Raw genomic sequence first — 12356 nt, forward strand, 5'->3', positions numbered from 1 at the left:
GGGCCTCGACCGATCCGGTATGGGAATTGTTTTAGTGATTCGCATATTTTGATTTGGCTAAACCGGATGCCCTTCCTGACGCAACCCTCACCATTTATCCGGGCTTGGGACCGGCACTATAGTATCACTATAGTAGCACTGGCTTGTGTACCCTAGTGGCTGGTTTACACTCTTTACGACTAATCAAATAAATACACAAGCAAATGTAAAACGCCTTTCATTCGTGTGTACTTACTTTTTCTCTTCTGGCGGATGACATCGATTGCGGGAAAATGTATTACTTCCGATTGATTAAATGATCGGAGCAAAATGCACCGCCGAGGCGGAGGCTCGCGGCGGAAGTATGGGCGATACCTCACCGAACAGCTTGCTGACTGGTTACTAGTGCCGCCCTTTCTCAGGAGTTGATTTGCCCTTTTGCCCCGTGTTAGGTTTGTTAGGAAACTGTAGGACTTTCTTAGGAGTTTGTTGGTAAACATTAGCCATAGCCTTAGTGGTTAAGCTATAGCCTTAAAGGAACGTCCTTTCTTTGTTTGGTAAACTTTTATAGTTTACCAAACAAACTTAACTTGTTTGGTAAACTTTTATAGTTTACCAAACAAACTTAACTTGTTTGGTAAACTTTTATAGTTTACCAAACTTGAATTTATAGAGCTACAATTCTTCTTCATCCCACACGTTTTATTTATTTGCATGTTACATTAGGAAAACAACGGTAAGACCAACAAGGAACAAATTAGAGAAAAAAAGTATAACGTTTCTAAATATTATATTTTCCTTTAAAAAATAATGTTTGTCATCGTTATTGGAATACGTTTTTAATTAGAGGTTGTTTAGTTCGTCAAACTATAAGTAAGCGTATGCCATTTTGTGTTTTGCATATCATAACCCTGTGTTGCATTACAACTTAAGCCACGTGTATATTGCTTTTCGCCAGTCTATTTTCCTGTGTGGCCGTGGTTCACGTGACCTCACATTCTTTATTCTGACCAATGAGAACGAGAGCATGGGCTGGGCTTTAATGGGTGAAAGCCAATCCAGTGTAACGTTTGTGACCGTCTTTTAGGAATAGTCATATCCGGGTGAGCTTTTCGATGTGAGTTGCTAATGCTGACTGAGACAAAAATTATGAGTTTAGAAATATTGGTATTTCATTTTTAGTGTTATTTGCGCCAACACAAAGGCGGAACTACTACACTAGAACACAATTTGTAGAGATAGGACATTCTCGATGTGACCTTTTATCACTTAATTTAGGGGAAGCAGCTAGCCCTTTAGCTTTCAGCTAACAATTGTCGCTATAATCTATGCCCGGCTTCGCTTTGTCACCATTTGTATTTTCAAACCACAATCCCTATTGGTTGAGTTTAACGTGTCTTTGTCTTAATTCCGCAGATCAGTCTTCGTTTTCACTCTCAAGCTGTTGGCTCTCGGTGTTCATGATGTACGGATCCTTCCGGGTACTGCTACAGGTGCTGTGGGCCCTGCTGCTCTGGGGCTGGGCTCTCGGCTCCGAGCTGACATTTGAGCTGCCAGACAACGCCAAGCAGTGTTTCTACGAGGATATTATAATCGGTACTAAATGTACACTAGAATTCCAGGTACGTCTTGTCCACTTTCGCTACTTCTGGACAACCTGGCTGAAAGGCAGCGTGACTTGTTGTTTAAATCTCCATTAAGACGTTTCCTTAGTGGCTTTTTTTGAAGAAAATAGTGTATGGTGGCATTTTTACGATTAACTTCTGTGACCGTGGTTATTACGTACTCAATTTATTTTGTTAAAGTAACCTTTAAACTCATTAAAGAAATACGTTATCCACTGTAACACTGTCAGTGTTATTGTTTTCTTTGTTGCATCAGCGACTGTGTAGTTATATTTTTATTTTGCCTGAAACATTGGTCTCTTCTGTACTTTATAGACTTTAATACAGTGATATACTGTTATCTCTCCAGGTGGTGACTGGTGGTCACTATGATGTGGATTGCCGATTGGAGGACGGGGATGGAAACATCCTGTATAAGGAGATGAAGAAGCAATATGACAGTTTTACCTTCACTGCATCCAAGAATGGCACCTACAAGTTCTGCTTCAGTAATGAGTTCTCCACCTTTACACACAAAACTGTATATTTTGATTTCCAGGTTGGAGAGGATCCTCCACTCTTCCCCAATGAGAACAGAGTCACTGCTCTAACCCAGGTGAGCAAGTCTGTGTGTCTTCAACCATATCCACGTTAGTAGGTGTTTCACACTGACTTTGTTACAGTTTTGCTTTATTCTTAATCGACATCTCTTCCTTTTTTATTGTTACAATTGCACTTGTAAGAAATATTTCTAGAAAAATAACTTTGAGGTTTTAATTTCCTGTACTATTTTATAACCCCAAGCAATTCACAGCATAGCTTCATGTCACTTCAAATATGTTTAAGGAGTTTAATCAGCTGTTTAACTAAGTTTAAGTGTTCCATACATGAAGCGATAGCCTTTTGCAGTTGTTTTTTCTCGTCGGGTATTAACCATAACATGTTAATTATTGCTAATTACACAATTTTTAAATCATTAAAATTTTCTTCAAAGCTGCACCAAAAACATTTAAATGTAACTTTGTAACTTTTATACATGCCCCCAAACAAAATTAAATTCAAGGAATCTTAAACAACTGAAGATATTTAAGTCAAACACATTTTAAATGTCATACACAAATCTTAGCTTTTATTGTCTCTTTTTTTCTAGATGGAATCAGCTTGTGTCTCCATCCATGAGGCTCTGAAATCTGTCATAGACTACCAGACACATTTCCGCCTCCGTGAGGCTCAGGGACGCAGTCGTGCAGAGGACCTGAACACTCGTGTTGCGTTCTGGTCTATTGGAGAAGCTATTATCCTCTTGGTGGTCAGCATCAGCCAGGTTGTTCTGCTGAGAAGCTTTTTCTCTGACAAAAAAACCACTACAACACGTGTTGGATCGTAACATTCTCTGAGCTCTGAGGTCTTAATTTTTACCTCCTGAGCTTGTATGCATGGAGTTGCCTTGAATAGCAGTGCTGATCTGGAACGGTTTTATATCGAACTGCCAGATCTCACAATCTGACAGGTCCTTTATGTTTATCACTGCTCTTCCAGGAAACTTCATGCAAAATGAGAATCAAAAAAGAAAGCGTGCGGTTTAAATTCTGACAAGAAGTTAAATGGAGAAAAAAAAAAGAAAGTCTCTTTGTGTTGCTTGTAAATATTTGTATTTGAAGCAGTTAAAGCATCTGGTCATTCAGGCAAACCTTTAAACTTTTGAGTATTTGAAATAATTTCAATTTTTTTTCTTACATTGTTTGGATGTTCAGATTATTAAGGGTGCTGTTGGGTTGTTTTTTTCTTTTGTCTGCAGAACATTGGGTTTATATCCTTTAAAGTAACATTATTTGTTAGAAAACAAAATAATTCTCACATCTTTATTATTAAACCTGGTTATGTTTGGTAGTAATGACCAGGTATTGTCTTTGCTTTTACTGGTTTTGCCATTTTAAATAAGTCATTTAAAGTGGTAATGCTGTGAATTGTAAAGTCTCTTTACTATGAGTCCAAAGTGGTGGCTTAGTGGTTAAGGAAGTAGACTTGGGTCCGGAAGGATTCAGGGTCGAGTCCTACAGCTGTCAAGTTACCACTGAGGTGCTCTGAGCATGGCACCATCCCAACACACTGCTCCCTGGCTGCATAAAGCTGCCCACTGTTCACTTTGGTGATGGTTAAAAGCAGAGGTCACATTTCGTTGTGTGCAGTGATGTGCTGTGTCACAATGACAAGTAGTTCACTTTCCTCACTTTGCTTAAAGGTAAGGATGTAAGGGTTTGCAAAATAACATTTTTGTCAAATATGTTGCCTATAGTTCATTGAACAAAAATGTTCAAATGTTCATTGAACAAAAATGAAAAGTTCTGTTTTCAAGTTCATGTTTTTTGCTAAATACTGCTTGAATATAAGGATTCTCGTACCTTCTGAGTTCTTGTTGTAATTTTGAATTAGACCAATTTGAAAGTGACAATGTTTTGCAAATCAGTTGTTTTGTGATTTTAATATAATGATCTTGATTTGGGTAATTATTTTATAATATAATTCATAAGGACTTATGAATATACAGTGCAAGGCCTGAGTCAGAAGAAGCTTTAAAACGTTGGTGTCTTGTTCTTTAATGTATTAATGTCATACACACAATAACAAACCACGTACACCAGTAAATATGGAATGTATCCTGTCCCCCCTTTAAAATGACACTAAAATTTAAGTAGCACTTCTTTCTTTCAAAATTTGCTGTGTAGCTTTAAGCAACATGAAGTTCCATTTTGTGCCTCAGTGTCACTTACCTTATGCCTGGAGAGAAGCCTGCATTCTGATGCAACTTTTTAAAGGGATTATTTTAAGCCGTCAAAATAAATTGCATGTTCAGGTCAGTTTATACATACATTCACAAATTATGTTATGCGCAATTTCTGCTATCAACGTAACAATGTTTTAACTTATTAACAATGTGCCTTTAACTTTTAATTACACATGATAACTGCAAAGTGGCTCCCAACATTCATGCAAATAAGTTAGCATAGTCGATCTTCATGAAGTTATTTTACTTAACGAATGATACAAAATGATCTAAACAATATGCTTGTAAAGTTTACACAAACCTATACGTTAAATGAGGCGTGTCGTTTCTGACCCTGCTTTGCATGCTCTCAACCTGCGGGGAGTGATAGAGTCAAGATCCTGACAACTGCAGCGGCAGATTAGTGAAGTAAAACATTGCGTCACCCTGGCAGATTTACAAGCTTTATGATTACGATTATTATTATTATTTCAATTAGCAAATTTGTAGGTAACATAAAAAAGGTTATTTGCGAAGAACAGAGTTTATCTGGGTTATTTTGTACTACTAACAGATTAAAAAGAACATAATATAATAAATAAAAGTCAATGAAACTGCAATAAAATGTTATTAAAATAAATAAAACGCATATATATATAACTAATGAGAATGAGTGAGTGAGTGAGTGAGTGAGAATAATACGCTACTGAATACTGGCTCGTGTACAAGGTACGTTGCAAAAAATGTAAGACTAGAGATATTTATTAATCATGTAAACAAAACGCAGGACAGAGTGAAAAATATTAGACTTTTGTAGCCACTGTTTTTTTTAGGTGAAAACAGACACACAGTCGCCCTCAGCTTAAGACGGTGACAAGAATTGACACTTTGTGGCAAAGTAAGACGAAACCTGTGATTTCCGGGAAAAAGTCAGGAAGGCGGAACGCTTAATGTTTTTATTGTATTTTGATTGGTTGAGCAGCGCTGAACTTGCTCTGTGATTAGTTGTTCAGACGCCAATTTTTGGCTCTGCCCGAGGAAAAAAACCACTGCGTTGCGTTTGTGATTTGACAGAAAGTGAGTTGTGATCCGGTTGAGCCGTGGGTGGATAGAGAGAGAGCCTTCCCTTGTTTACCTTCATCCGAGCTGAGATAACAGCGTTGCCAGTGCATACTTGATTTATTGTTCTTTGTTGTTTTTTCAAGATAAGGTTTGTCCATTTATTCCTTGGTATGTTTTTGGAGATAGAACGCCCTGGATGTCAGGGATTCCCCCAAACTAAAGAGCGACCGTTGTTTCCCAGGCTAAGCTAGCAGGCAGGCAGTCACACAGCCAAACGGGTGGGGGTGGATTTCTACATTTCGGCCCTCGGAAAGTTAATTTAAACGACATGTGAGGAGCATGTTGTTGAACAATGACAAGCAGAGGGAGTGGGTGTAATGGTGGAGAGCTCGTAGAAAGTGGAGAAATGACCGTGGATGATCATTGCTAACTCTGACCAATGCTGGACTAAAGGCCTCAAACGCTTTTGCTATCCGTACAACGGGCCGATTATGATGGGTTACGAAAATTGAGGTTCATAATGTTAACATATTCTCGTGACTTTTAAACCAAAAGCCAGCGTCAGTCATAAAGTGAGCTTGTAAACAAAGAGTCCGGAGCTCCACCTGTCCACAACGACGTTACACCTCGAGGTACTGTCTGAATATTGTATGAAATCCACCCACTGAAATGGATTTAAAGACGGCAGTATTTAATGCAGCAAGGGACGGTAAACTTCGGTTGCTACAGAAACTCCTGGAGAACAAAGATGGACATGAAGTGACAAAGATAATTGGCGAGAAAACAAACGGGGCCACGCCGCTCCTGATGGCCGCCCGTTACGGCCACCTGGACCTGGTGGAATATCTGCTGGAGTGCTGCTGCGCATCTGTGGAGGTAGGTGGTTCAGTGAACTTTGACGGAGAGACCATAGAGGGGGCTCCACCGCTTTGGGCTGCCTCGGCGGCAGGACACCTAAAGGTAGTCCAGTCTCTGCTGGGCCATGGTGCTTCAGTCAACAGTACCACCGTGACTAACTCCACACCACTGAGGGCAGCCTGCTTTGACGGACACCTGGACATTGTGAAATATCTAGTGGAGCACAAGGCTGACCTGGAGGTAGCCAACCGACATGGTCACACATGCCTGATGATTTCCTGCTACAAGGGACACAAGGAGATAGCTCAATACCTGCTGGAGAAAGGTGCAGATGTTAATCGGAAAAGTGTTAAAGGTCAGTGAACGACTGTGGCCCAACTGTCCTGTTGTATACATATGTCACTTTTCTTCACAAGATCAGACAGTTATCCATTTGAGTGTGGGTGTAAATATACAACTGAGGGACTTATGCTAAGTTTGATTTGATCCCTATCCTTAGACCACTTTCTAACCACTGAGATCAGTAAGTGTACGAAAAAAACAAATCAAATTTCACCTAATTTGGTATGGTTGTTAATGGAAATAAGAAGATAATTTTATTTCATTACATTTTCTTTTGGTGTGTGGTGTGAGATTTTTGTAATGTAGTATTTAATAAAGTATTTGTCAGTGGTCAAAATAGGCTGGGAAACACTGTTGTAGCCTATTAGTTAAAGAACACCCTATAGTTTATCAGGCAAGCTAATCACCCCCTGTAAAAATATGGCAGCAAAGCATCTTAAGTACCACATTTCATGGTCAAGGCTCATATGGAAACCTGAAATGTGCCTTGTCTTAATTCCAACCATGATCCAAATGGGAGCTTCTCTCTTCACGTGCCTGCTGTTGCTCTACCTCCTTCCCTAACTGTTTTTTACACAGTGACTTAAAGGTGCCTTCATATGGTATTTTTGTTTGAATATTTGCTAACATATCTAAATATAAGGATACATATTAGACACCATAAAATGTTTGAGTTTTATGTTTACTAGTAAAGAAATAAAATTTCTGTTACTAACTAAAGAGAGCTTTAGTTTAAATCAGTACTAACGAGTAATCAAAATAAAAGGAAAAGAAGTCATGAGCAAAGGAATGATCTTTAAAAAATGTGTATATGTGAAATGTTCTCCTATTCTATGTGTATCCACTGATAATTACTGGTATCATCTCAATAAAACAAAAGCGTCCATCTCTATATTATAACTTACATTATATATTTTTATCTGACAAATTTAGGACTTTATCACTTCCTCTGCAACAAAGATTTTATTTCTTACCCAAGGGGAACAAGCATGTTTCAGGATGACAAAGCTTAGTGCATACATCCTTAGTCATCATGTGATACAGGAAATACAGGAACTTTATTTAAAATGCAGCTTGGTATATAAATAATGCTAAGACATTATATAATCTAATCTAGAATGATGCCACAATAAATGATGGCAGCAGCCTACCTCACTGACACGGCTGTTTTGTATGACTTGAATCTTGGTTGTCAGATGTTGGCTTTAAGAGGGGAAAAAGACTAGACTACTACTTCTACTGCTACTGATAATCCACACAGTTTCCACACAGAGGCAAGTGTTTTAGATTATTTTTATCTCGTAGTACCTATACGAGTTGTTCATTGGATTGGCAAATAAGTCATTTCTTTACTTGTTGAGCTGTTTGAAAGAAGTGTACAGCACAGAAGCAGGAAATGTTCAAGTTTTCCTGGACAATTATATCTTCTCCATCTGCACTAAGTTAATACAAATGGGCTAAAAGTTTTCTTCAGGCAGTGTTGTGACCTTGTCTTCAATGGGCAACATTGAAGCCAATCACAGTTGCACGTTATATCAGAGCAGCTCTACGTTTGACTTTATTGACCCTTCAGACACTGTGCAGGACTTGGTGACTTTTAATAATCGAGTGAAATTTCTGTCATTTCTGTAGTGTTTTTCACTACAATCATTATTACATTTTAAAAAACAGATTGGGAACCCTGTTAAAAAAGGAGGCTAAAAAGATGCACATTGTTTTTGTCAACACGTGACTATTGTTAAAAATAAAAAAGAAATGTTACTTGCAACACAAAATCAGTTGTAATACAGAGTTGTAGTACTATAAAGGTGAAGAAACATTCCCTTATCAGCAAGTTGATTGGTAACAGTTTTGGTATTAATGGATCATCCACCAAAGGCTGATTATTTGCCATGTCGATGTTCACAGGGAACACAGCCCTCCATGATTGTGCAGAGTCATGCAGTCTGGAAATCATGAGGATGTTACTTCAGTTTGGAGCTTCCATGGAGCAGGATGGCTATGGCATGACACCACTTCTCTCTGCCAGTGTCACGGGTCACACCAACATAGTAGACTATCTGACAACGCATCAGCAGGTCAGGTTCTGCCACTTGAGTTTATCTGTGAAGAAGTCTGTAGTTCAACTTAAAGTTCAATTAAATATATTTAATTTTACAGACAAGCCACAGGGAGCGGATAGATGCCCTGGAACTGTTGGGAGCCACATTTGTTGACAAAAAGAGAGATTTACTCGGAGCTCTGAAATACTGGAAGAGAGCAATGGACCTCAGATACATAGACAGTAACAACATTGTCCATAAACCTGAACCCAAGCAGCTAATCATGGCCTATGACTACGCCCGAGAGGTGAGTCTGTCTTTTCTGTGCTGATGGAGTTTGGCGATTGAAAATTGCATGTTTAAAAACACTTCCTTCTCTTCCCAGGTCACAAATGGAGAAGAGCTGGACGGCTTAATTTCCGACCCAGATGAGATGCGAATGCAGGCTTTGCTAATCCGAGAGAGAATCCTTGGCCCACAACATCCAGACACGTCTTATTACATCCGCTATCGAGGTGCCGTCTATGCTGACTCTGGGAATTTTGAGCGCTGCATTAATCTGTGGAAGTATGCACTGGACATGCAGCAGAGCAATCTGGACCCCCTCAGCCCCATGACCGCCTCCAGCCTGCTGTCCTTTGCTGAGCTCTTCTCCTTCATGCTGCAGGACAGAGCCAAAGGGCTGTTGGGGATGTCTGTGTCATTTGAGGACTTGATGGGAATCCTGTCCAGTAGCGTGTTGGAGATTGAGCGAGCGGTCAGGCAAAATGGACAAACGCCAGCTGACCCCACGCAGCTGAGCAAGGCACTGTCAATCATTCTGCACCTCATTTGTCTATTAGAGAAGGTGCCTTGTACTACAGAGCAAGATCACTTCAAGAAGGAAACAATCTACAGGTGTGTTCCTGGTTGTTTCATTTACTTTTGTAACAATTTCTATTCATTCCTGTATGTATTACTGTTTTTCTCTCACCGCTTTTATTCACCTTTGCAAATTTCTTAATGAGTCAGTTACCTAAAGCTCATCATTTGGTTAGATTACAGCAGATGTCCTCATTAAGATAAAAGACTCTCTGGTATTCATGAACCAATGCTCCTGTAATGTTTGTAGTTCATTCTCACATTATTCTTATTTCTGACTGACTGAATTAAACACATTTCCATCTCTTCAGGTTAGTGAAACTTCAGCCATGTGGTAAGAACGGCTACAGTCCATTACATCTGGCAGTGGATCGGAACACCACGTGTGTGGGTCGCTATCCTGTCTGTAAATTCCCCTCCCTCACTGTCGCGTCCATCCTCCTGGAGTGTGGGGCAGATGTTAACTGTCGGGATGAAGATGGCAACAGGTCTGTTCTAACTCCATCATCACCTTCTATTTGTCTCACTCATAACTCAATATTTATTCTGTAGTCTCTAATTTTAACATTCATTGCCCTTTGTTGTGTATAAATGACAGTACAATGTGTGCTAATATGAGGTAAAATTTATGTGAAATATTCTATAATACTAGAGTAAACCAACCAACCAGTGCCACAGCTTTAGACAATTCCATGTATCATGTTGTTTGATTATGTTAAGGTTGTTTTTAATTTTTATTTATTTTATTTATTTATTTGTATGTAAAGTAAAATTAAGTTAAGCCTGACTGTTCAGAAAAGTTTTAATATGCATCAACAATCTTGATGGGTTGAATGGCTTTAATAGCTACTGTATATCATAGAATGTATAATTGAAAGTAAATTAAAAATTTGCATCCCCCCACCAGCCCTCTCCACATAGCGGCATCAAACGGCCACCCTGACATCATGAACCTGCTCATTTCCTGTGGGACTCACTTCGACAGCACTAACGCCTTCCAGCAAACCGCCTGTGAACTCCTGGATGAGAAGGAGCTGACCAGGAATGTCATCCAGCCCATAAACCACACCACGTTGCAGTGCGTCGCCGCCAGGGTTATCATTAAGCACGGCCTGGAATACCGGGGAAACATCCCTGTGAAACTGGAGTCCTTTGTCTTGCTCCACAGATAATGATTGTGAAGGAGCAGAGGCTAAAGAGCGAACGGCTGGATGGATTCAGGAGGTGGTGTTGTTAGATAACAGAACTTTTGAGGTTCAATACCTGACTGTCTTCAGGTGTGAGGAGCTGAGAGAGACAATTTTTTTTTTTGTTTTTTTTTAGGGTGAACGTTTGCAAATCAGTACTGACTGCACAAAAATGTCCTCGGTCAACCAGGGCGATCTGGAGTAACGTGGATTAAACGGAGAGAAAGAGGAGACACTGTTCTCGTCCTTTGTGCTGTTTGATGCAGCTGCATGAAAACTCTGGGATCTAGGATTTATTTGGAGTGAACTGCAGCATGAGACAAACCAATGTACATTTGGGTGAACTGAGCAAAGGGTTAATGTATTTTTTGCTTTAGAAAACATGGATATTTTTTGCATATTCCACAGTGCTATTTATTGAATGAAACATGAGAGATTTTTCTCCATGCTGGCTCCAAACCTGGCTTCAACTTTGCCTGTTTCTTTCTTCTCAAAGCAAGAATTTAGGTATTTCTACACATGCTGGGACTTCAGGTTTTTGTTTTTTGGTCACTGTTGACAACAGTCATGGGCCCCTTCCTCAGTCATCAGTAGTTATTGTTTTTTTGTATTTTTACAGTGAATTTAGGCGTTGTCATGCAAATCTGGAAATCAGCCAAGTGGTGTGGTTCTGTCATTTGTTATATTATAGTTCCCACTCTGGTGTAAAACAAAAAGCTTTATCAGAAAGGTAATGTGTGTGTGAACAAGTGCTTTATACTTCCTATGCAGAGGATATGCTGTTGTAAAGAGAGACTGTTGTATTCTGTGCCGGCACTTCTCTGTGCAATATCTCTCATGAGTTTTTGTGTTTACCTCATCACCTTTTCCTCCGGTATCTGGCTGCTTCACTCACTGAAGGTGGAGATACAAATTCATGAAGGGTGATTGGGTGTGAATGAGTGGTAGTGAGTGCTGCACAGTTTTGTTTCTTAAATGCTGTTTTTTTTGTTTGTTTGTTTTTTTTAATTACACAAACTGTTGAGGACAACAGTGTGGTGGAGTGGAAATTCCAAATTGCACAACTGCCACTGAAACATCAGTGGCCAAACCTTAACCATCCACAACCGTTGATGTGTGCATGCCTGTCGACAGAACTGACCTCCCACAGTCAAACTATAGATGCCATTCAATGATGGAGAACTGTATTTGGATGCTGTCATCATCTGTGCATGTGCAGCAGCATCGTTGCGTTGTACAATTGCCATTCAAGTGTATTATATGGGAGCCAACGGCACAAATGAGAGGGAGGAAGTGTCGACGTACGGCATAGTACAGCTTTGTGATCTACGTTTGCACATTAGTTTTAGATGTGTGGGTTAAAAAGGGCTTTTTCATAATCCGTAGGATTTCACATCTCAGTTTATTCAACCTGACAGTTCTAAACCAGACATGGGGAATGTGTGAAGACTCCCAAGACAACTTGACTTAAATCTGCACTTTACTACAGCGGAGTTGAAATTGATTTGATATGCCATTAATCAAGCTCATGTCTTAATAACCAGTTTGACAATAAACCCATTGTTGGTGCCGAAAATTACGTTATTCAGTCACCACTGTTGTCATCTAACTGCCGCAGATAGAATGACCTGAAAAGAACCACACCTGACAACGTTGT

General features: G+C 39.6%; 2 protein-coding genes across 3 annotated transcripts; both read left to right on the forward strand.

Annotated features, from left to right (window-relative positions):
• The first annotated feature begins 959 nt into the window (after positions 1 to 959).
• LOC103398966 (transmembrane emp24 domain-containing protein 7-like) lies at positions 960 to 4153 on the forward strand. 2 transcript variants are annotated; one of them, XM_008337728.3, is made up of 4 exons: positions 960 to 1082; positions 1396 to 1601; positions 1954 to 2199; positions 2734 to 4153. In XM_008337728.3, the coding sequence occupies exons 2-4, from the start codon at positions 1440 to 1442 to the stop codon at positions 2968 to 2970; spliced, it is 645 nt and encodes a 214-aa protein (XP_008335950.1). In that variant the 5' UTR covers positions 960 to 1082; positions 1396 to 1439; the 3' UTR covers positions 2971 to 4153. The 2 variants fall into 2 exon arrangements, with proteins under 2 accessions (XP_008335950.1, XP_008335949.1); XM_008337727.3 differs by having other exon boundaries at positions 998 to 1096.
• A 262-nt stretch (positions 4154 to 4415) lies between these two features.
• On the forward strand, positions 4416 to 12272 carry LOC103398967 (protein fem-1 homolog C-like). Its single transcript, XM_008337729.3, has 6 exons — positions 4416 to 6622; positions 8518 to 8687; positions 8770 to 8958; positions 9037 to 9548; positions 9824 to 10000; positions 10420 to 12272. The coding sequence occupies exons 1-6, from the start codon at positions 6079 to 6081 to the stop codon at positions 10682 to 10684; spliced, it is 1857 nt and encodes a 618-aa protein (XP_008335951.1). The 5' UTR covers positions 4416 to 6078; the 3' UTR covers positions 10685 to 12272.
• The last annotated feature ends 84 nt before the right edge of the window (positions 12273 to 12356 follow it).

This window comes from Cynoglossus semilaevis, unplaced genomic scaffold, assembly GCF_000523025.1.
Source record: "Cynoglossus semilaevis isolate Cse_v1.0 unplaced genomic scaffold, Cse_v1.0 scaffold3035, whole genome shotgun sequence".
Taxonomy (NCBI): Eukaryota; Metazoa; Chordata; class Actinopteri; order Pleuronectiformes; family Cynoglossidae; genus Cynoglossus; species Cynoglossus semilaevis.